The 25184-nt window shown below is 40.8% G+C and overlaps 2 protein-coding genes and 1 non-coding gene across 5 annotated transcripts in view; all 3 read right to left on the bottom strand.

The window, feature by feature from the left end:
* MYH11 (myosin heavy chain 11) overlaps positions 1-1041 on the bottom strand; it is a 120703-nt gene extending 119662 nt beyond the window's left edge. The window contains exon 1 of the mRNA XM_090276970.1: positions 952-1041. The gene's annotated coding sequence lies outside the window, so the exon portion shown is untranslated. The remainder of the gene's footprint in view (positions 1-951) is intronic.
* Positions 1042-8043: 7002 nt separating this feature from the next.
* Positions 8044-25065, bottom strand: CEP20 (centrosomal protein 20). Of its 3 annotated transcripts, none has more exons than XM_090276968.1 (5): positions 25005-25065; positions 21798-21995; positions 18038-18122; positions 15154-15290; positions 8044-9788 (listed from the first exon to the last, which is right to left on the bottom strand). In XM_090276968.1, exons 1-5 carry the CDS (start codon positions 25030-25032, stop codon positions 9712-9714), a joined length of 525 nt encoding a protein of 174 aa, XP_090133094.1. In that variant the 5' UTR covers positions 25033-25065; the 3' UTR covers positions 8044-9711. The 3 variants fall into 3 exon arrangements, with proteins under 3 accessions (XP_090133094.1, XP_090133093.1, XP_090133095.1); XM_090276969.1 differs by lacking the exon at positions 8044-9788 and adding an exon at positions 11316-11508 and having other exon boundaries at positions 25005-25061; XM_090276967.1 differs by lacking the exon at positions 15154-15290 and having other exon boundaries at positions 9727-9788; positions 25005-25061.
* On the bottom strand, positions 13525-13628 carry LOC150009220 (U6 spliceosomal RNA). Its single transcript, XR_016511496.1, has one exon. It is a non-coding gene; the product is annotated as a U6 spliceosomal RNA (small nuclear RNA).
* Positions 25066-25184: the final 119 nt, after the last annotated feature.

Genomic DNA, 25184 nt, shown 5'->3' with positions numbered 1-25184 from the left:
GTTTCTAAATATTTTCTTTTACTGCTTAACAAATATGGCTTTGAATGGTGCCTTTCCTCAAGCAGCAAAATCCCCACCAGCTCTTTGTTCAGGGAGAAAACTTACAATACGCAGTAGCCACACTTCTACTTACTTCGCCCTCTTTGTGGGGCCTGACAGTAACTTTTTGCTCTGCAGAAAACCCCAGTGCAATTTTACATCATGCACCTGCAGGTCATGGAGGCAAATGCAAATTCTGGCATGGGTCTGTGTATTTGAGGCGCCTAGGGTTAACCCAGATAAATTTTTTAAAATTTGGAGGGAGGGGGTCTGGAAGAAAACTAAGATGTAATAAATGAACTGGATCATAACCAGCCTATCTCTCCAGGGTTATCAAAATCTGTCCTCTAAACTGATGAAAAGCACTGCCCCCTCTGCAGAGTATGTGCCCACGTGGTTTTAACTGAGTTCATGTCTTATTAGCAGAACTAAGCAGTGCTTCCAAATCTGCGTGAAGTGACACTTGGCATGACTCTGTGATAGAGATGACTTTTCAGTGACATTCCGCTGTACTCCTTTTGTGCCTAGAATAAAAGTGAGAAGCCTGGCTGTCGAGGCTGGACCTCTGAGATTTGGAAAGATGCACATCTCCCAGATTTGCCTCATAACAAGAATCATCTGGGACTCTATTTTTAACAGTTTTTCTAGAGATTCTAATGTAACTGGAGTTGGGCCCAGGCACTGTCATCTTTCATAAGTACCCCCAAAGTGATACTTATCACTGCTGGTTTGGGGAAACTCTAGGGTGATGGGGCAGGGAGAAAGAAAAATCGTGAACCAGCACCCTCTCGTCACAGTCCCTAAGAGGAGGGCAAGGAATACACCTCACTGCTCCCCAGCTCCTGGATGCCCTGGAGGACCCTTAAACCCCTGACCCAACTCCCCTTCCCCCCACCATGCCACACTACTTACAGATTTCCCACCGTGAGGGAGAATGGAGAAGGTGGATGGAGAGCTCAGATCTGGTACACCTCCCAGGCAGGGGCGTCCAAATCTCCAGACTCGCATGAGATGCCTCCCTTTATAGACCCGGACCTACCCGCGGGTGGGAAGGGGCAGGCCGCTCAGGAGGGCGGAGTGGGGGAGGGTCCCGCACTGCTCCCCTCAGCAGCGCCCCCTGCAGGGCTGGAGAAGCGGGGCTTTTGTCCAGGCCCTCTGGCGCACCCGGGGCAGTGGAGCAGGGGCCGAGACAGAGGCTCTGGGCAAGGACACGCCCCGCAGAAGAGTTAGGGCAGGTGTTTCACCCCCGGCTCTGGGACAGTCACCGAGACTCCGGGTCCCTAGAGAAAGAGGTCGAGTGGCCAGCGTCTGTGGGGGATGTTTGAGAATTGCTTTCCTGAGTCAATGTCCGCCGAAGCAGCTTTAACCGCTTCCTACCCCTGGGGGATCGAGTTGACAAGTCCCCTCCCCACTTTCCTTCCCTCCCTCCTCTCCTCTTTCCCCTCGCTGTCTGGAAAGGGAGCGGGCTGTGCAGCATCAAGGGTAGAAAAGGGGATTTTTTTTTTTTTTTTTAAACCTTGCAAGGCAGAAGCCTCCGACTGCTGGGAATTGTGTGGGAAGGGGAAGTTTTTACTTATCATCCCCACCTCCACCCACGAGAAAATCCCACTGTTGCCACTTCAGGCCCCCAGGTGCTCCGTTCGCTGCCTGCGCGGCCGCAGGCAAATCAGTTCCCTCCTCTGAGACTAGGTGTCAGCAGCTGAGACGTGTGTGATAATTTGTACTGTAATTTGCAAGGTGCATGTCAGAATCCAAAGAGAATGAGGTGGGACTCTGGGTGGGACCCCTGGATGGGACCCCTGGATGGGACCCCTCCTCCTTGCAAGTTCCCTTCAACTGCTTCTATCCGTCCCAAGAAATTCTTGCAAAAGAAGCCGCCGCCTAAAATGTTACTGCCTGTTTCCCTCTTCGTACTACTACCACTTCCTTATCCCTCTCTCCCTCACTCACTCCCTCTGTCCCTTCATCGTCTGACACCGCGTCTCTCCATCACCGTTTCTGTCTTCTGCATTTTCTGTCACTTTGTCCATCCCTGTCTCTCTCTCACTGCCTCTCACATGCCTCGCTCTGTCCTGGTCGCCGAGTCTCTTCCGCTTGTCTGTCTCTGGCCTCTGGGTCTCTCCCGTGTGTCTCACTGTCTCTGGGGTCTGTCTCGCCCGTAGACCTCACTCTCTGGTCTCTGTGTCTCCGGCTCCGGCCTCTCTCACTCCCCCTCGCCCCGTGCCTGGCTCTCCATCTTCCCCTGTCTCTCTCCCTCTGTCACACGCACGCACACAGGCCATAAAAGGAAGCCGAGGCGGTGGGCTGGCCGCGCGCCAGGCCGGGGACCCGCGGGCAGCCCGGACGCCCCGCTCCCCGCTCGGCACGGACTCCAAAGTTCCCGGTCCAGCTGGTCCTCCTTCCCGGGGTGAGGCGGGCTGGGGGCGCTGGGCGGGAGACAACCCAAAAAGGGCAGGCGCGGTTCCTGCCTGCGGAATTCCCAGCGCCGCATACCAGCCCCGGGCTGCCCGCTACCCCTGACTAAATATGGTGCCGAGAGGCCTCCGGCTGGGCCGGGCGCGCGGGAGGGGCCGCAGATGAGAGCTCTGCCTCGCGGACCCTCTAGGTCCCTGCCCCAAGCTTCCGACATCAGGCTCACCTGGTATTCACCCCATGGCCGGCGGCAGCGCCTGCCTGGCGGAGTGGGAAGGGGGATATCTCTGCTTGGTGCAGGGCCCAGTCCCACGTGGGTCCCAGCTACTTCCAGCTACACGGTTTGAGGAAAGGGTTAAGGAGTTGAAGAGCCTTGGGAGGCTCTGTGCTTGGCAATATAAACCGGTCTTATTCCACAAACTCTCTCCAGGTAACCAGGTCAGGTGATGGGGGGTGTGTGTGTGTGTGTTTAATACTCCCATTTTGCAGATGAGGAAACTGAAGTCCCGGAGGAGTGCCCTAGCTCTCTCTGGGACTGGAGACCACCATTGCCATGATTCACCTCCAGAGAGATTCTAAAGGAAAATACCCAGGGGAGTTGAGGCTGCCAGTGCCGATGTATAGCTCTGACCATTTGCAAGTAACTTAAACCCTGTCTCTGTTTCCCTCCCTGTAAAGTGGGAAGAAAATCAGCTATTCCTGGCTCTTTGTAGAGTCCTTGAGATGATCCATGTAACCTGAACATCTTACAGTGCTTCCTGTTAGCTGCTATTATTCTCAACAAACAGAAAACCAAGTAGAGTGCCACCAGGCCTTGGGGACATAATGGTGAGTGAGAGCCTGTCCTGCCCACAGGCCTCCAGTCCCTTTTGGTCCATTCCTCATCCTTCCAACACCTGGTTCACACACCCCCACTCTCAAAATACCTCAGCCCAGCACCCTGACCACCAGTGGGCCTAAATCAAGGAGTCAAGAGACAGTATTCAGCTGGCCAGGGAAGTTAGGAGTAAAGTTCTTCAGAAAATGATGAATGGGCTGCTTCCCCACATGCCTTTTAATGTCTAGACTCTAAAAGGAATGGAAATTGTCCCTGTGTTTGCACAGAAATGCCATGGAGCAGAGAAGGGAAGGCGGGGTTGGCGGGGGATGGGGAATAAGTTGATCACTAACCCCCCACCCCCATTGTGGAAAGATAATCCAGGCCGTCAAAATCAAACTTGCTGGGCTCAGAGTAAAAAGTGACATTTTACCAGAGGCATTACTGTGGGCACTTTCCAAGGGGGTTACATTTGATTCTTTAAAGAACTTGGTAACCAAACACTGAATTTTACTGCACTGTCTCACCTAATCCTTATAACAACACTATCAAGTGGGTACTTTAAAAAAATTTCCCCCCTGGCTCAGTCGGTTAGAGCATCATCCAGATATGCCAAGGTTGCTGGTTTGATCCCTGGTCAGGGCACATACAAGAAGCAACCGATGAGCACATGGATGGGTGGAGCAATAGGTTAATGTCCGCCCCCGCCCCTACCCCCTATCACCCCACCAAATCAATAAATAAATAAAAAAATTTAAGCCCCCTTAAATTTTGCTGTTAAGAAACTAAGTTTGGGAGTTAAATAACCAGCTAAGGTAACACAGCTAGTTAATGGTGGAGCAGGAATTCAAACCCCTCACCCCTACTCTGATGCAAAGTTTGAGGTTTTTAACTCATAATCTGCTAAGTACTAGCCAACAGCTTCAGGATTGTCAGTGAACCTCTCTGACCCCATTTTCTCAAGGAAAAGCACAGATGGTCAGAATCTTTGCCTCAGCTACCTACTGGGCTGTTAAATATGACATGTGAAGGGCTTATCTAAAGCATTTCATACCTTGCTGGTACATTCTAGAAGTCCTCAGGGACAGTATGTGCACATAACAGTCATTTAATAAATACCTGTCCAATGCAGAAGCTCAGATGTGTGAATCTTCAAAAAGTGCAGTTATAAAAATTAAATCAGATGCCTCCATTTTATTTCTTATGGCTCAAAAATCCAGTTATTTTAATATTGGGGGAAACAAAAAAGTTACTTTTTAAAGTGTTATTTTGACTAAGAACTGTTAAGTGCGTTTCCTTGGCATGTCTTTTCTGTGAGGTGCTGTTACCGAGCAAAAAGGGGGTTCTTTCACATGGCACCTTGGTGTAAAACCCAACAACTGGTGTTGAGGAAAACAGGTCTTTATTTACAATATTCCAACCTGGGGAGGGCAGTGAGCACTCCTGCTCAGAGCCCTGTTCTCCCACAGGACCCAGCACTTCCCTTGCTCCCCAAAAGGCTATAAGCCAAACCAAGCCCAATAGTGTCCCAGCCCTTATCTGCCAGCTCTTCCTTCAGGATCTGGGGTACGATGACATCAGCCTCCATATAACTGTCCAGCAGCAAAACATGTGCCGTGTCGTACTGAATCACACATGGCTCTCCGCATGGTTCTCTTCCCCCTTTCAAAGCCACAGTTCTTATCCTGCAAATGGCTGCCACCTTATTTTTAAATCCCTGACTGTGGCCTGTGACGCAGTGGGTGTGGTAAGCGGTTCTGACCATTCACAGGAACTTGTGCAGGCCCCCGTACTTTTTCCTCACCATTCTACGGTCAAAGCCCCTCCTGTCTCCTTGGGGCCTTGGAAGAACCAAATCCATTTGCATAACTAAGACACTAGCTACCAGCCATAGATATGCAAAGACATCTTGAAAGCTGCCCACTTCCCCCATCCCCCAACCACAGGCTCTAGGGAATTTTGGGGATCCCAAAATTGTAATAGTGCCACGTAATGGGACTTTCCATGAACTCATGAAACAAGATAAGTAGCTCTGTGTTTGTCACCGGCTTTAAAAAGCTCCAAAGTGTTATCTCCTCTAGTTTTTAATATTTTCAAAGATTGGGTCAAAGCATGGATTACTCCTGCATGTTCTTCACAATTTATTTTAGTGTATCAGCACTCAAGTCATCCAGCTTTTGTGCAGGACTCTGCCTCCTTTGAATGAAGGGACATCATTCCTCGTTAAGAGATCTGCTCCACTCTGATTCTTCTTGCACAAAAGCACTTCCGTTTCACACATGACTGCTCCATGCTTCTCCAGGTACAAGGGACACTGCACGGTAACCTGCAATGCTCTTTCTTTCATCACCAATTTCCTATGCTGGTGTCTCGGTAACTCCATATTCTCTACCTCTCAGGAAGGGTCCTAAGATTCTCAATAAGCTTTCCAGTTTCTTACAAAACTGAAGGTATTCTTACCACATGACCAAGCAAATCATGTTCCTTAGAATTTACCCAAATGAGCTGAAACTTATGTCCATACTAAAACCTGCACACAGATGTTTACAGCAGCTTTCTACATAATTGCTCAAATGTGGAAACAATCAAGATGTCCTTCAGTAAGGTGAAGAGATAAACTGTGGTATGTTCAGATGATGGAATATCATTTGGCACTAAAAATAAATGAGCTGTCAGACCATGAAAAGACATGGAGGAACCTTAATGTATATGACTAAGTGAAAGAAGCCAATCTGAAAAGGCTACATACTGTATGATTCCAGTTATATGACATTTTGGAAAAGGCAGAACTATGGAGACAGTAGAAAGATCAGTGGCTGCCAGGCGTTGAGGGGAGGGAGGGATGAATAGGCAGAATGAAGAGATTTTTAGAGCAGTGAAATTACTCTGTATGACACCATAATTAGGATACAAGTCATTATACATTTGTTCAAACCCCTAGAACATACACCACCGAGAGTGAACCCTAAGGTAAGCTCTAGATTTTGGGTAATAATGATGTGTCAACAAATATGAGGTCTGTCCAGAAAAAGTCCAGCCATTGCTGATATAACGAGAATGGTTTGTGCAACATCGATGTAACCTGGCAGCCAAGGAGAGTGGACTGGGATGTGCACGTGTGAACTTTTACCACTTCACTGTACTACTCAGTGGGGGCAGTAGATGCTATTGACAGAGCATGTGTACTGTGTGGCCATTGCATTCAAAATGACCGAAAGTAGAGCAATAAATCTGCATCAAAATTTGCATTAAGCCTGAACATTTCTCTGCAGGAAACGTGGTTCAGAAGGCCACAGCTGTGGGCAACTGGTGATTGGCAGCTTCATCATGACAATGTCCCCACTCATGCATCACGTCTTGTGCACATTTTGGCAAAACATCGAATCACCCAGGTGATTCAGCCCCCCCTACACCTTTGAAGGGGAAGAGATATCAGACCTTCGATGAGATTTAGGAAAATACGAAGGGGCAGTTGATGGTGACTGGGAGAACTGTATGAGGTCCCAAGGTGCCTACTTTGAAGGGGACTGGGGAGTCATTGTCCTATGTATAATGTTTCTTGTATCTTCTTCAGTGTCTCTGTTTTTCATATTACATGGCTGGATACCTTCTGGACAGACTTCATTTACCATTCTGGCAGGGTATGTTGATGGGGGAAACTGCATGTGTGGGAGAACCAGGGTCTATGTGAAATCTCTGTACCTTCTTCAGTTTTGCTGTGGATCTAAAACTGCTCTAAAAAATAAAGGCTATATTTTTTTAAAAGGTAGTTTTACCTCTTTCATTTTTAAGAAAATTAATGAAGACCACACAATCCTTGCAGAAGTTATTACAAAAATCAAATACCAAGTGGCTGGGAAGCATTGTTCTAACTGCCTTTAAAGGCATATTCTCACAAATGTTAATCCTTCATGCACACATGGCTTTAGATTAAAAGAACACATCAGATTTTACATAATCATACAGGCATGTGGGTCATATACAAATGTGTTCTTGCACATAATTATGAAGCTATTAGTTTATCCTATGAAAACATATATGCTGAGCTCAAATTTATCATCTTCAAAAGCCACCTCTGCTCCTACTGTTTTTAGATTGCCCAAGTTTTAAATTTTCACTTTTCCTAAATCCCTGTTTAGTTCCAATTGGCATACCATTTTTGTGTAAATCCAACTTTTCTCCTGTATTTCTGGAAGATAATGTCTCCCAACAACTGCGTGAAAACCACCAGCAACGATGTACTAATTTAATTTATGAGTTTCTGAGACTAACTTGATGGGTCCTCTGGATTTGTATTTGTCTTTCCTTTCCTTTATTTTTTAAATGTCTCAGCCCATGCATCTTTTAAAATTACTGGATTATAAATTAATTGACATTGTTGAAAAAATCCTGAGTACAGAAATTTCTAGCGCAGATTTTCTTAGCCCTAGATTCTTCTTTGTGGATAAACATAAAAATCTCATAGTATTTTAAAAATAGGTGTTTTTTCTTGACCAAACCTAAAAATACAATACTAAATAAAACCACATATGGCCCTACCAATTCTTATACTGTCCCCCCTTCAGAGACTGACACCATCAGTCCCCCACCACAGGCACTATGAAGAGTTACTGTCCCAAGGTGAGATGGCTGATCCAAGTGCACAGGCATTAGGAATGTTCCCATTCCTCAACAACCTTGCCCTGTACCAGGAGGAAGGCCCGGAGAGCTGTCTCCGGGCTCAGGTATACATCTTTGATGACAGAACAATCATACAAACACTCTAAGTACAAAGGTGAACTGCTTAATGTTTTTTATTAAATGATACATCAAAAGTATAAAAGTTGCCTAAGTACAAAAAAGTTACAGAATAATGCTTATGAAACCACAACGAACTACATGTGACAATTGTGTTTAGCTTCTATTTTGGTCATTTTATATCAGTATCCAAAATGCTAAACTCCAGCATTTTTTCTTAATCTAGTGCTGCATGATTGCAATTCCTGAGGTAAACTTAGTATCCACTGCCAGTATCTTTGGATGCAAACCAAGTTCTCTGAGAAAAATTCAGATATTTATATTCCCACATACAATAGAGTTCATAATTATAATTAGATACTACAGATTTTTTAAAAAATGGAAATAAGCTCTTATACTATTTCTACATCTTATTTATGTATTGCAATTTTAGCCCACCAACAGGGCTTCTCAAAGTCCTCTGACTTGTAAAGTATGGTTGAAGGGGATTTCTTTCATAATTTTCTGTATTCAGATAAAAATTCTTGGTTAATCTGTGAGGACTAAACATTTATTAGCACCAAATATAAAATCAAAGTTTTCAATAATTTCCAAAGGTAGCACAGAATACCCTAAAGAAAATGCCAGTTTTGCTCACTACAGCCCCCATCACTTTCGCTATGGAAGGTGCTTAAGCTAATGTTGTCAGTGTACAGGCGCCCATGCAGTTGTGTTCTGAATACACCTCACGACTTCTGCCAATCAGGTGCTGTCTACTGTAACAGTCAGTTTTCAGAGAAATCAGTCTACAGACTCTATGTTAAGAAAATATCTTAATAAATACAGAAATAGCATGCTAGAAATAACACTATAGTGGCTCTTACTATTTTTCTATCCCAAGAATAAAAATGGACATTTAATAAAACTTTCAGAGCCCAAATAATTGGGGGTTGGCCCTTTTCCAGCTCATCTTAAGATTGCACAACGGAAAGCGTTATGGAGGTTAAACAATGCCATCTTTTTAAAGGTACTTCCTAGTATTCCCCTACAGCCTGTTTCTTCATGCTGATTCCTCATTCTTCGTGTAATAAAATAAACTCTTTGTTTTACTTACAGCAAAATTACAAGAATTAGTTCCCCCTCTACTTTTTAATTAAGTCTTCCAGTAGAAGCTAAAATGATCTAAGGAAAGAAAAAATACATTGTTACCTAATTTAAAAGTTGAATTTTAGATAGTAATTCAGATACTTTAGTCTAATTATAAATGGTTATCTGAAAAATAGCTAATCAAAAAAAAAAAATCAAACTTTATAGAAACTTTAGGTTTTTCTGGCTTTAATGATTTTTTTTAACATGAATTTTTTTACAAACCAATGTATTTCCAGCTTGAAGCAAATTTAATTACTGTACCATGCTAAAGAGCAAATGTTATAGTTATAAGGACCTGGATTTTTTTTTTAGAAGAATGTATAGGGTACTACAAAACCCTTTCTTTTCTCACGAATATAAGGACCTTTAAAATACTTCCTAAAAACAATACATTTTCTTCAAGTCAATTCAGTAAACTAGATGACAGATTTATTCACAAATGCAGTAAAATATGAAAGACTTTACAGACTCAAATTTCTACAAAGTACAAATATTAGTGATGCATTTTGGTAACAAGAAAATAAATAAGTTATTTAATACATAGAATTTTAAGATAAAAGATGCCCCAAATGGAAATATCATCTCTTCACTGTTTGAGAAATATGAAGATTTTCAGTATTAGTATCTTTCCCCTTCTCTTTTCTTAGGTGGTCATCTGAAATTAACAGAAACAAAATGTCAATGTTTATCCCAAGTTAAAACAGAGAGTAGGCAGACATAGCTCCATATATTTCAGAATGTTAACATTTAATATTGTATGAGTTCTTTAGATGGCTTGGGACAATGAAAAAAGCACATTTTTAAACACTAGTGAAAAAAATCAGGAATGTTTAGTACTAGGGACTCTAATCATTCAAAAAATTTTCTTGACTTTTTTTAAAGTGAGTACCCACTGGAGTAAACCCATAGGTAAGCAGCTACAAAATTCTCTTATGGTACATGTAACAAATGGAATTTGCAAGAAAGGACAGGGTGTTTAATTAGCATCTTGAGGAATGTCAAAGCTCTTCAATTAAAAAGAAAAAAACACACCCAACTTTCTTCAAACAGAAATACCTCCCAGCCGCACCCTCTTGTGGCAAGAAGAAAACTAGCACAATTTACATCTTCCTACCCAAATCAGAAAAGTATCCAAGAAACTGTAGAAAAAGTTCTTCAGCCAAAAAACGAAACAATAAAGTGCCATGAGAGTTGGCCCTGTGACCACCCACTGTGCTCCAGCAACAGTAAAGAAAGGGCCCTCGTCACCTCTGCTCAATCTCTGGGCATGTGGGGGAAAAGGATGAAGTGCAGAAATGTTCTAGATTAACCTGAAGAGACTTAATACCCAACTGACCACAATGAAATGCACAAACTAAATTCCTAAGAAGATGTGAAACACTTATTACAACTGAAAAAATAATGGTTTTTAATGATTTTTGATACATGAGAAAAATACAAATTTAGACAAGTTGATAGAAACATGCAATTTTAGCACCAAAAACACATACTGGATTTTCTAATTCTAAAGACAATTTAATTGTACACACGGTATTATTAATTCGTAGCTGATCATCCTCAGAAATAATATAAATACTACTATAAGTCTAGATCACAGATGAAAAACAATCTCCCTCAATTTTAGGCAACTTTACGGGACAAACAAAATTAACAGCATCTTTAGGATGCAATCTTTTAAGTTTTCTATAAAAACATTATTAAAAAATGAAGTATGTTATTGACATACTTCTTCACAAATCTGCACAAAACTGAGCTGATAATGAATTTATATATTATAAAGTATCTGGTCTTTTATCTATAGCAGACTACTTTGCCTCCAATATGACAAGCACTAGTATCAGCAGCACAAATGAACTGGCTACTATTTCAAAGGTAAGTGTGTCTATATACATCCTCTTCATTTTTTTCAGCACTTTGAAAGCTTTGATAAAAGAAGTGCTTTCATGTTGGCATGCTTTGTGACTTATTTTCAAATAAAAGAGAATTTGAGTTTACTGTTTTATATTTCAGCTGGATGAACTTGTATAGAGGTAAGGCATTGTAATTTGAAGAATAATTATTTTAACATCTTCATAACCTTGTCAATGTTGTGAAATAAAATTTATGTATCCTTCAGTCAGTAATCTAGAGTTGAGAAAGGAAATGGAACACTAACATGTTACTAGAACATAATACAGTTTTTGACTGACAATTCACAAGTCATTGCACAAAGAGGCCAAGAAAATTTTTGATGATAAAGAAAAATAATTTGCAAAATCACTGTTCTTCTATTGGTTCAGGAGTCATCCTCATTTCTGAGTCTTCCACAGAACTTTCCACAGAATGGGCACCCAAAGCTTCATTGACTTGAACTTGACTCTCTGATGTCTCTGGCACTTTATACAGAAAGGACCCAAAGTAATTAATGTACTCTCTTGTTCTCTCCACCCCTCCCCACCCCACCCTGCCCACTGTAATATAGGGCTACCAGTAGTTAATCCATGACCCTCACATCAGAACTCAGTTAAGAAATACTCTACTATATTACCTATAACGTTCTTATTGGTCATTAGCCAGGAATGTTAAGGAGATTGATTATAAAAAGCTTACAAGTCACAAAAGTTATTTCTCAAAAGGCTATTTTTCCTCGTGGGACTGAAAATACAAATGTGATGGGTTCTGCTGTGTTAACAAGTGTTAAGGTTCACAATATCCACCGGTAACAATGAAATAGGAGAACCAATATTATTATTTATTCTTGGTAAGCATAGACTGGTAAAAGCCTTTGTGAGAAAAAGCAGACAATATTAGGCTATTTTAAATACACATAGACACAAGAAATACTTGTGTGCGCAAAGAAGTAATGCTACACTGCAGTGCTGCAAAAGCGAAAAATAAAAAACATAGAAGTATATCAATAAACAGTGATAAGCAATACTATGGATTACTACACAAAGTTAAAAATGAGGGGGAAGTAGAACTACATATATCGATAAGTTTAAAAAAAGCAAATTGTAGAATAATATGTACAGTAACAGTGCATACAGAGGTGGGCAAAAGTGGGTTTTCAGTTGTTCGTATGGAAAAAGACATGCAGGGTGCGGTTACTACAATAGCTTTATTAACTCACAGGAATGTCACACTGGCACAGTGCACTCAGGCACAGTCTTGTAAGTGCTCAAATTGCCAGCCTTTATTATTTACACATTCTTGTAGTCCACTTGCTATACTCAAGCATACTCTGGCATAGAATTCTCATCTGCTTCTGCCCGCCCCTGTATTATAATGTCTAATTATTTTTTGAATACTAATGCAGTAATGCTTGGTTCAAAATTCAAAATGAAGGTGAAAAGGGTCACAAATGTGAAGTTTCTTTCCTCCAGTCTCTAACCACCCATATCCCCTCCTCAGACACAACATGTCAATTCCTTGCCTAATCTTGCAGATTTTCTATCCAATGCCTACTTTTCTTTGAGACTGGTGTTTAGAAATTATGTAAAATTCTCATAATATTAACTGTTAGCAACACAGTTTTTATATACAACTGAAGGAGGGAGGTTTGGAACAGAGAGAACTCACCCCTGGAATGCGGGAGCCATCAGGGAGACTCCAGAGTACAAAGGGGATTTTTTAAAAAGTGCTTTCTCCCCCTTTAACCTTTGTGCTATAATTAAATGTTTAATACCCTATTCTGTCCCTGGCTGGTTTGGCTCAGTGGATTGAGCGTCGGCCTGCGAGCTAAGTGTCGCTGGTTCGATCTTCCAGTCAGGGCACGTCAGAGAAGGAAAACTCTGACTCCAAAAAACCTCCGCTGCCTTGCGGCATACCTCTTCAGGGGAAAGGCTAAGGGAGTAAACCCCGACAGAAAATCCGGAGCCGGAGTCCCTAAGGCGGTTTGACGTTGTAGTCAACACCGGCAACTCCTGCGGCGCACCTGAAGCCAAGCTGTATTGACTCCGTCTTTCCCTTGGACCCTTCAGCTGCGAAGAGAGGGGGGGTCTGCTGCATCGGCAACAGCAGACCCTCCATATCACCCTGCCCAGGCTCTGTAGCTTCAGCTTCACTGGAGAGGACACTCCAGCGTCATCGCAAGATGTCGATTCAACACGGGAGGAGACAGATACCGTGTCACTCCCGAGTCGGGCTGCACAGCCATTCTCGGCGGTGCAGATAGACTCTTAAGAAGCTACACGTCTCTCGAGACGGACGGCTGCCGACGGAATACCCTATTCTGAAATAAAGTTGCAATTTCCTGTTTCTGTTTGTCATCTTACTCAAAATTTTGTATACTTCGTTTGTTATATGTAGAAGAGCTCCTTTCTTTTCTTATAATGCAGGTATTGTGGTGATAAATTCACTCAGCTTGTTTGTTTGGAAAAGGCTTTATTTATCCCTCATATCTAAAGGATAACAAAAATATGGAACAGTTCACAAATTTCCATGTCATCCTTGTGTAGGAGCGATACTAATCCTCTCTGTATTATTCTAATATTAGCACACAAAGTGGGGCAAATGTAGGTTTACAGTTGTGAATACATGAAAGTTTACTCTTGTATTATTACTTATTAATTACTGTATTTTTTCCATACTAACAACTATAAAACTACTTTTGCCCCTCCCTGTATATAGTATTTAAACACACAGAAATGAGTCCTGAAGGATAACCACCAAGTTGCTAACGGAAGTACATTCCATAGAAGGCAGAGAAATTGGGGAGTTAGGAAGAGGCAAGAGGAAGAGCTTAAAAGGCACTTTACATTATATTATTTGAATGCTTAGAGATTTATTCATGTACTTTTGTTTTGCCTTTTCAGACACTAATGACATTTCCTTAACCAATCCCTGAAAAGGGAACTAGGAAAACCCCACATTCTTTAAACGGAAAAGTGTACTGGAATGCCAATTAGAGGTGCTGATGCTGCTGAAAAATGATCAGCTACAGTGTTTAGATGAGTCATTCACCTCTACATCTTGGTTTTCTCAACTGTGAAATAAGTAGGTGGGAATGATTTCCTTTCCAATGTTCCATCCAGCTCTGAATTCTAAGATATATAGAAGGATAACTCCTAGAGAAGTCAGCAATAACCTCAAAAAGGCCACCTAGAACTTACGTGAATGACCCGTGGAGGTCTATGGCAGGAAGAAAACTAAGAGGGGTCAGATTGCTAGAGGGAAGGTGGGTACGGGGAGGAGGGGAGCAAAGGGAAAAGAAATTGGGACAACTGTAATAGCATAATCAATAAAATACATTTTTAAAAAAGGTCACCAGCTTTCAGATCTTAAGCTAATATTTAACATAATCAATATCACTCAAGGGAGCTCAGGAAAACTACAAAAGGCAATTCACATTTAGATGTTTCCTAAAAGTTTATTTCAACATTCAAAATTTATGTTTGTTCTGATACCCAGCTGTCTGAGCCCCACCGGACTATCCTTCTCAAAAAGACAGATCAGCTCCCTCCCATAGTAGGACACATTGAGCTCTAAACCATTAGTTCAGATTATCAAATTGAGGTCCTATTTCGGATGTAATCAAAACAACTGAAAGCTCATTTAAAGAGTAAGCATTCTGAAAGAAATATGGGCTATTCTCCTAAGATGCTTTATTTGTGGATCCCTACCACTGTACCACAAAAAGTATCCTGAAAATGCAGAGAACACATAAACCTGTGACTTCCCTGTGTTCAACAATTTTGCATTTTTTTTTTTTTAGTCTTAGAGAAAAAAAACCTAATGACTTGATAAAAAGCTGTTTGTTCAGTATGCTAAGGGCTAAGCAGCTCCAAAAAGTACAAATTTATATGAAAATCAGGTTATTCAATACTTCTGTACAGTCATCCACCTGCCCTCACCCCATGATTCTCTTTCCACAAAGCATTTTGTTTTCTGGAGGATAAATAACACAGGTTAAAACTATATTAGATATAAATGGACTTAAACCATGACTCAAAAGCTCAGGAAAAACTATTTCAAAGGTAAAAATATATAAGAAGAAAATATACTTGCTGACAGCTAAAAGATAAATCTCAGAAAACTCATACCTATTTGCTTTCTTCCACTAGGTTGTCTACCAAGATTTGGATTTGGAGGCTGAAGTGAAGATCCTTTCAGAAATGTATTTTGAATGCCATCCTTAATTCCATGCAAGAAGTGAGCTAAAATCCCATATAAAAGAGGTCTATGGCAGGAAGAAAACCAAAATCAATTAAATTTGCACAAATAGGAAAAGCTTAAAACATCTATGCTTTAAAAGGTAGCCTGACACCAAAATAGCCAAGCAATTCACTAGACTTAAAATTTAAGAGTACTGTTTAACTCTAAAGATAGTTTTAAAACTCAGGAAAAAAATAAACAACTTAAACCTCAGGTAAATTGAAATACATAGTCCCTCTCTATATCACGGTTCACTTATCACGGCCTCACTGTATCGCGGAATTTAAAAAAATATTTTACTTAATTATTTATCACAGATTTTTCGCTATATCGCAGGATTTTGCGGTACTATATACATATGTTGAAGTTACGTAGGTTTAAGAGTGTAGAATAAATGTAAGGTTCCTACTTCGTGGGGGTTCTAGAAATAATACCCGCTATAAGTGAGGGAATACTGTACAATTTCAATCAATACACAGGAATTCAGCTTTTAAACCCCAAAGTCCAATATAAAATTTCTCAGTACCTAATATTGTCTGATGTACAACAGGTATTCAATAAGCACGTACTGCATTAATAAATCCTTGCCCAGAGAAGGTCATATATCCCAAGAGATACTCTGCCTGGTTTCAAATCCTGGTTTTGCCACCTGACATCAGCAAGGTTCTAACTGTCCCCAGCCTATGTCATAAATGTTTCCTCCTCTATAAATGAGGAAGCCACAGAGTCATCACAGAGTTGTTATGGACTAAATGAGTTAATAAATGCCAAGTGTTTAGAACTGTGCCTAGCACATATTAAGTGGTATGTCAATGTTAGCTATATAGGAGTTGGGTAAGAGCTAATATTTTAAAAGCTACTTTATAGTTACATTTTTGCCTCTCTTCAGTTTATCCTCACTTTGTGATGTCATAATCGCCATCCTGAACTTGAAAATGAGAAAACCACGACTCAAAGAGTATTTGCTTGATATTCCCTTACCCAGTAAGGAAACAAACTATATACTTGAACTCCAAGTCCCATATTCTTTTCCTTATAATACACTGCCTGGGGTTTTTTATTAGTACCCTGCACTAACAGAAGCTGCTCTGCTGACAACAAAGAGAAGTACAACAGAAACGTTTTCCTTCATTTCCAATCTCATAATTGAAAATACAATTTAATGGGTTGACTTTTTTGAGATATCTATTTACTTATTAGCAGGTATGATGGTTTAAATTATGACATTCCTTTCCCTTTAAAAGTGGTGTCTAACTGCCCTCCCCTTGAGTGTGGGCTAACCTCACCTGTAATGAATCAAGTAAGACGCTTAAGTAACAGCACTCTGCAGCCTCAGACGCTAGGTCATTACAGCATTGTGGCTTCACTGTGTGAGTCGCCAGCATGGAGGTATCGTTAAAGTCTCAAGAATACTTAGAAAAGTGGGCAGAGGGACAAGAAGAATAGGACAAAACTTGGGGAGTGCCCACAGTTTAAAGGAATTCCAAAGGAGCCAATAAAGAAACTGAGCCCTGACCAGGGTGGCTCAGTAGAGAGTTTTTCCGCAAAGGCTGCCAGTTTGATTCCTGGGCAGGGCACACGTCTAGGTTGTGGGTTCAGTCCCTGGTCGGGACACATGAGAAAGGCAACCTATAGATGTTTCTCTCTCCCTCTTTCTTCCTCTCTTCCCCTCTCTCTAAAAAATAAATAAAATTTTTAAAAATTAAAAAGAAAGAAACTGAGAATTAGGGAGACAGGAAAATCAAGACAGTAAAGGGTCACGAAGACAAATGACAAAAAATGTTTTAAGGGAGAGTGAAGTCATTATTACAAAATGCTGCAGAAACTCAAACTGAGCTTCTCAAATTGGAAAAATATATATATATATATATTTCCATTCTTGGTGCTACAGACTTGATACAAACTGCAGGATAAAGGTGGCATATGATCCTGGAACAATTTCATAAAAAGATTTATAAACTGTAAAGTAGCTTTTCAATTGGTATGTCATTTTAAACATTTTTATGGTAAAACAACTACACTGTGAAGTAGAAAGAGAAAACATAAGACTTCAGAGAACTTTCTTTCTAGGAAAAGACTATTTTGAGCTATGTTCCCAGGTACCTACATATAATTTTTTACTTTTTATTTTTATTTTTTTGCCATTCAGGGATCCTTTGGAAAAGTTTAAGAAATACTGAAGAAAAGAACTAAGAAACTAATAGAAAAGGTTACTCTTCTTTTTAAGAGCATAGTTTTTTGTAAGTGGTGAGGGCAGAATTTAAGATTCAGGGAGAATCACAGAGGGGGCAATAAAATAGAAGCAGAGGGTTGATTTTCACTAAGTTCTGTGGTAAAAAGGAGATCAAGTAGTAGGTTGGGGTTGGAAGTTGATAAGTTTTTTTTGTTTTTGTTCATTTGTTTTTAGAGGGGAAATCTAAGTTCCTGGTTGAAGTGAAAGAAGTAGTGGGGAGAAGAGTTAAATCTGAGGAAAAAAATAATACAGCAAAAGCATCAGGAAAACAAAAAAAAAAAGCACGGACCAAGAAGCCAAGAGGAGTGCCCTTAGGAAAGAGCAAGGGCTGTTCAGTCCTCTGAAACCACAGGAATTTTACCTCCAGAGCAGAAACCTCATCTGAATCGTTTACTGCTGCATACCTTGGATTTGGTGCAGTGCTAGGCACATGCTAGACTCAAATAAATACCTACTGAATTAAAATAAAATGAAACCACCACTATGAGACTGTGACTCCAATACAACAATGTCTGAGTTTATTTTTTAAAAAGTCTTACATTGTATTATCCTTTGATTCTTCAAATGCATTTAGTTCACGGATAAGAAATTGCCTGTCCAATGGAACTACAGGTTGACCAGATTCTGTGGGGAAAAAAAAATATCACAAAAACACTGTGTTTTTATTAATCAAAAAGCAAATATGGGCCCTAGCACAGTAGCTCAGTAGGTTAGGCTGTTGTTTCAATATGTCAAGGTTGATGGTTTGATCCCCAGTCAGGGCACATACAAGAATCAACCAGTGAACGCATAAATAAGTGGAACAACAAACTGATGTTTTTCTCTCTCTCTCCTCTTTCTCTCTCTTAAAAAATGATAAATAACTCAATAAAAATAAATAAATAAAATTAAAAATAAGAAGCAAATATGATTTTGATAAGAAACATCAGGTACACACATTTTTCAGATTTTGGAAAATAATGATGGTAGATCCAACTTAAGATTTTATGACTTTCAAAATACTTTGTTAAATATGTAACAATACAGTTTAACATAAATTTCATTTTTTAATCTAATTCTTGGTTAGGAAAAGACTGTTTCTGCATTTAAACTATAACCCTAGGCTTCAGAAGTCTGTTTCTGAGAACCCTGTGAACTAAACACATTTGGTGGCAATAATTCTAAAAATAAAATTAACCCCAAATATTAAATGCTGGCAAGGAAACAGGGCAACTGCAAATCTCGTAATTTGCTGGTAGTAGAGCAAAAATGGTACAGCCACTTTAAAAAACAGTCAAGCAGTTTCTTATCCAAGTAAGCACATACAACACACAACCCTGCAGAAATTAAAATGTATGTTCACACAAAAACCTTTGGTGAATGTTTGTGACAATTTGATTCATAACTGTCAAAACTAGAAACCACCCAAATGTCCATCAACTGACACAATGGAATGCTATACAGGGTAGAAAAAAAATCAACACGGCTGAATTGCCGATGCATCATGCTAAGAAGAAAGTTGACTCAAGTCTTCCTCCCATATGGTTCCACTTGTAGGACATTCTAGAAAAGGCAAATGATAGGTACAGCTAAGAACAGATAAGTGGTTGCTAAGGGTGAAGGGTAGGCAAAGAAATTGACCACAAAGGGCATGATGAAAATGTTCTATATTGTGACTGGGGTGGTAATTACACAAACTGTATGCACTTGGCGAAATCCATAGATCTTTATACTGAAGAAAGTAAAGTTTACTGTATGTTACTTATATCTCAGATTTTAAAAAAGCCAAGGCATTTAATATGAAATGTGCCTATTGTCACTATATTTCATTCTAGGCGAGCTTCAGCCCAAGACACCTAATTAATGATAATTTTCATAATTTTCTTCTTTTCTGACTATTAATGGAATTATGTAGACATTTATAACAAATGGAGGAAAGTGAAGATACTGACATTAAAGATTCTTAAACAAATAAAAATCATCAGTCTTTATTTAGTTAAGATACATGCTTAATTTAAATAAAAGGTCTGTAATGGAAAGTTCTGGAGTCACAACTAATTCATTCTCTCTTCCAAAACCTACATCATGATCTCTTTTCTAAGACATGAAATAGTGTTAAAGCACGTATTAAACCTTAAACAAGGGACTCAAAGAACATACAGGGTTAGAGGAAAAGTAGGTTTACAGTTGTTTGCATGGAAAATAATACAATAATTAGTAAATAATAATACAAGAATAAACTCTGTTGCCCTGGCTGGTTGGCTCAGTTGGTTGGAGCATCGTCCCGTACACCAAAAGGTTGCAGGTTCGATTCCTGGTCAGGGCATGTACGGGAAGCAACTGATTGATGTTTCTCTTTCACATCAATATTTCACTCCCCCTTCTCTCTCTAAAATCAATAAATAATCCCAGCTGGTGTGATTCAGTTGGGCGGTGTCCAGGAAACTGAAAGGTCACCAGTTTGATTTCTGGTCAGGGCACATGGCTGGGTTGCAGGTTCAGTCCCCAGTCGGGGCACTTACAGAAGGCAGCCAATTGATGTTTCTCTCTTACATCAATGTTTTTTTACCCCTCTTCTCTTTACCTTCCCCTCTAAAATTAAAAATTAAAAAAAAAAAAACAAAACTTTTTAAATTAATAAATATATCCTTGGGTGAAGATTTTTTAAAATGTATAAAAAAAGAATAAACTGTTTTGCATAGTCACAACTGTAAACCTACTTTTGCCTCATCCTCTATGAGGGGGCACCCCAAAAAAACTGGAATTATCTTCTGGAGGGCAGGCCCCTTGTAGTATAGGCTTTCCCACTAGGTGAGTGTTCTAGGAACCCATTTGTATCAGTGTACCAGCTGGCATTGTTGTGAGAGGCTGTGTTCACCTTCAGTGAATTTTTTTTGAAGACTCTTTCAACACGCATTTGCCCATTTCATGATGGGTGATTTGAGAGCGCTCCTGCCTGCACCATGCTAAATGTTTAGCAGTTTTTGACCAAAAACAGCATGACCCCTGTGTACCACCCTTCCTATTCACCAGATCTTGACTGGAAGGAGTTCTTTTGTTGTTGTTACTCGGTTCCCCAGATGAAAAAAGTCCTCAAAGGAAAACGTTTTGCCGTTGTGGAAGAGGTAAAACAAGAAAACACCAGAAGCACTAAAAGGCATCAAAACTGATGAGTTCAAAACTGTTTTGAGCTCCCTGGCTGCTGTGGCTCAGTGGATTGAGCATCGGCCTGCAAACCAGGTGTCGCTGGTTCGATTCCCAGTCAGGGCACATGACTAGGTTGCACATCAGGTGCCCAGTTGGGGGCGCGAGTGAGAGGCAACCACACAGTGATGTTTCTCTCACTCTCTTTCTCCTTTCCCCTCTCTCTAAAAATAAATAAAAACAAATAAGTAAATAAAAAAATAAAAGAACTTTCCTTCATTTAAAAAACAAAACAAAACTGTTTTGAGCAGTGGAAAAAATGTCTCAATAGGTGTATTGCATCAAATGGGGAATACTTTGAAGGTGACTGAAGTTTAAACATTTAAGAATATACAATTTTTTATAAATTCCAGGGGTTTTTTTGGGTCCCCTCTCATATATTCAAGATGCTTTTGATCATCCTCCCAATCTCATTTCTCCCCCAGCCCAGAAGTAATGCTTATCTTGACTACTGGATATCCTTCCAGTTTTCCTTCCTTTCTTCTTTCCTTCCTTCCTTCCTCCCTCCCTCCCTCCTTTTTCTTTCTTTCTTTCGAAATAAAATTTAACGAATAAAGTAAATTTATCTTTAACTGTCTACCTCCTTCTCCAATACCATTTTTCTCTCCCTCTCATCACTGAGTTTAGAGTTTACCTCCCTAAACCTTTTTGAATTAAACATCATGTTTTCACATACGTATGTATATATCCCTAACCAATCTATAGTAGTAATATCTTGAGGTTTTATCTCCCATGTTTTAGAATTTAAATAAAAGATATATGTGTGTTTTATATACACATTAAATGTGTATTTTCAAAGCATATGCACAGGAAAAGACTGGCAGCAAACAAGATGAAATATAAACAATTGTTTATTCTCAGAATCCAAATTTATGTATGATTTTTCAGACTATACAGCTACTATAAGTACTTATTTAACTATTTATTTTCCCCTACAATACAAGCCTCATGAGAACTTATTCAAGGTATGGAGAAAGCCCACGTGATTTTTATGTTCCAGTTACTCAGATGACACTGTTTCATAATAGAATTAGATTTCCAAGCTAAATATTTTCTTAGAATTGGTGGGAGGGAAGAAGCAGATTTTGTCTTAGGTGACTAACAATAACCTCTTACCTGCTATGAGGACAGATGCTGTATACTTATACTTGTTGAATTCCAAATACTCCCGAATTAATTCATTAATAAGAAGGTTTTCATGAGACAATGTTGGTCGGGGCTCATTTTCATCATCTAGGGCATTGAAAACTTCAGCTCGAATTCTCGCTTTCAAATGCCCTAAGACTCCCTTTTTTTCCAAGGTATCCTTTAAAACTGTTAAATACAAAACATTAATGCTTCAATTGTAGAATAAATCTTGTCTTTTCTAGGCTTACTTTAAAGAAAACAGTTTAAACGGTCAATGACCTAACTGCAGTTTCAACCTAAACATTGTGATGAACTGAACAATTATCACATTAGTTACCACAACCATGCTTGTAATAAAAAATAAAGTTCCTAAGTGGCAATGATTTACTCTTTTAATATATTTAAGCAAATTCAAGTTTATCCTTCCAACATCATCACTGACACAGGCTGCAGTCTGATACACATTCTTCAGTGAGGTAAAAAGGGTGGACAGAACTATAGTCAGCATACTGGGACCTAAACTCACCCCCCAGTGTCTCATAAATTTTCAAGAGTGCTCATCACTGCAGACAGGTTCTGTGTGTCACTAAAACCCCTTGGTCTAGAAAGATGATTAAAGATTACAAGTACACTCCTTAAAAGGAAGGATGTGTCCTGTATTTCATATAAAAACCTTTGATATCCAGAACGCTTGGGGAATGGCCCATTCTGAATGAAAATGTGGGTTTTGTTTTTGTTTTTTAAAGACAATTATGAGTTAATTCCTTAAAACAATAGGGTTTTGAAATTTTAAACCTAGTTACAAATCTGACACAGAGTATATATCACTGCCATCTTAAGAAATCAGGGATCTACTGTATATGCTGAATGTAACCTAACTTGATGAGCAAGGGTCACTATTACAAATATCGGTAGTTGTGATAATAAGATGTAGCAATGAACACTAGTAAGGAGAGTAAAGGCATAGGGCTGAACTGGCACCATCCCTTGCAGGGGTCTAGAACCTTGTTTTTTCAAATTGTCCATAATGGCTAAATAACAACCCCAGAGATTCAACACATTTCACCCTTAGTACCTAGAACATAGTAAGAGCTCAATAAATGCTACCTAGGAGCATTATAATACAACGCTGCATACTACTGGGTGTAATAAATATAGCTTAATACTGTGCCGTGCCCTGTGAAAGGCACCAAATATGTACACAATAATGAAAATTCATAAAGGGAGCTCAGGAACATAAATATTTTTTAAGCCTTGATAATAGCAACAAAAACCTGGTCATATGATTAAAGAGATACAATCTAGACTAGACTCTAACCTTTCTTACCCCTTATTTTAAACTCAATACCTCCAACTTTTTGCAGGTATGCAAGTACATACAGTTATCATCAAAATCAGACTTTGTAACAGGCTCATAAAAGGAAGGCACAACCTTATCATATCCTTGGGATCATAATGGAACCCCTGTTCTCTAATTCCATCTTTGGAAATTAGATGGAAAGAATTTTTTAACATTGGCAAAGATCTTGTCCCAATTACTCTGAGAGCACAGCCTCAAACTCAGCTGAGCAGTGAACTGAATGAATGAAGCTGGAGCTAAGAAACCTAGCATACACAGCTCACCACCACCCCAGTGGTGCACCTGCCACTCACGCCTCAGTGGCCTTCTCCACCCTGAGTTCTGTAGAACCAAGCGAGGCGGGGAAATGTGGAAGTGCTGAAAAAGGTAAGAGCTCCTAAAACATAAGTGACTGGCAAACATCTTCACTGGGTTTCTCTTAAACAGAAAGCACGTTCAGAACTGGGGAGTGCAGAAAACAGGAAGGGCTCCCTACATCTGCATATGCAGGGTGCCCCTAATTCCCGAAGTTCTTCCAGGGTTCCCTATCATTTTGCCCTGCCCTCTAGTATTGCGCTTCACACACTGTACCGGAACAACTTCTCCAGAGAGAGGCTCTTAAGCTGGGTTGCGTCCCTAAGTATCTAAGTCCTCTAGAAGTGTACATAGGACTACGTGCGCCGAGTTCCCTATGGAGAAGGTTCATCCATTTCTGTGCGGTCAGTTCTTGCGGATAAAGGCAGGCCCTGTTCCGTGACTGTTCGCCAGCCCAGGGCCACAAATATCATTTACAGCAGCGGTTACTGATTCATCTCAGAGACTGCACCCCTCCCGGCCAAATCTCTAAGAACGACCGACTGAGGCCCCACGTTCCTTGAAAACTGGAACTGCTTTTTTTTTTTTAAGTATATTTTATTGATCATATTGTTACAATAGTTCCAATTTTTTCCCCTTTGCTCCCCTTCGCCCAGCACCCCTCTCCCCTAGATGCATTCTTTTTTAAGTATATTTTATTGATTATTGGAACTGGTTTTTTTAACAGAGCAGCAGTATCACTCAGTGATGAAGACAGCTCCGGTGCCGCATTATCTAGTTCGCTCGTTCTGCCTCTCTCTAGCGAAGTCACTTTGGGCGGGCTATTTCACCTCTCAGCACCTCAATGCCCTGATCTATAAATGGGCACAGGGTTGTTACGTGGAATAATTAGACCACACGGGGGCTGGGCAGTGCCTGACGTATAAAGCTCAGTCACTGATAACTGTAAGTATTAATACTACCTGTCTGGACATCTGCATCAAAACTAACGGTGTACAGATGTTGTCAGTTTAAGGGCTCTCACTTTTGTGGGGCTTTTCCGAAAAAGACAGGAGAATGGCCAGGCCAGACCAAGCCATTTTCTACCTCCAGTTCTTCCCGATGGAAAATCGGGACCTAGCTCGCGGGCTGTAGGGATGTAGTGAGACAAACCACCAAATGACTCAGGATTGTGCCTAACACCAAGAATGGCTGAGAATGCTGTAAACATCAGCGCCGCGTGAAAGACCCTGGCCAAGGCCCCGGCTTCAGGCGGGGTCTACAAAATTGCGCCAGAAGCAAAGGGTGCAGGACTGCAGACCTCGCAGGTACCTGCAGCTTGTGCGACTCCTGCTGCAACGCAAAGCCGGTTTAAAAATTGCCCCTGGCAACCCCTTCCCTCACAGGGCCCAGGCGCAGCGGCCGCCACATCAGCATGCTCCGCTGGCCCTGACGCCACAGAGCGACCACCCGGAAAGGCTGACTACTGCTTCGCTTGCCCTCCTTTCGTCCCATCCTTTTCACAGATGTATTCCACCTGACAAGCCCCCACTCCCACTCACCAGCCTTCAGCTCAGTGACAGTCGCCATTTTTAACGGCCGCCTGGGGCGCGCCTCGGCCGTGCACACGCGCAGCCCCGCCCCGCCCCGCTCCGCGGCGTGGTCTGTAACCAATAAACGCACAGCTCTCGCCGTGCCCAGTCCCGCCCCTCTCGCTTTGAGCTCCGGGTGGGTACGTGGGT

Source organism: Furipterus horrens, unplaced genomic scaffold (genome assembly GCF_987537825.1).
Source record: "Furipterus horrens unplaced genomic scaffold, mFurHor1.1.pri manual_scaffold_5, whole genome shotgun sequence".
NCBI classification, from domain to species: Eukaryota; Metazoa; Chordata; class Mammalia; order Chiroptera; family Furipteridae; genus Furipterus; species Furipterus horrens.
Note: the sequence above shows the minus strand (reverse complement) of the source record. Positions and strands in the feature narration are given on the sequence as shown.

Coding starts and splice junctions, on each gene's coding strand:
- CEP20 (XM_090276969.1), bottom strand. CDS start 25,032: ATGGCGACTGTCACTGAGCTGAAGGCTG. Junction 21,996..25,004: donor TGTCACTGAGCTGAAGGCTG/GTGAGTGGGAGT, acceptor TGTATTTAACAG/TTTTAAAGGATACCTTGGAA. Junction 18,123..21,797: donor AGCATCTGTCCTCATAGCAG/GTAAGAGGTTAT, acceptor TTTTCCCCACAG/AATCTGGTCAACCTGTAGTT.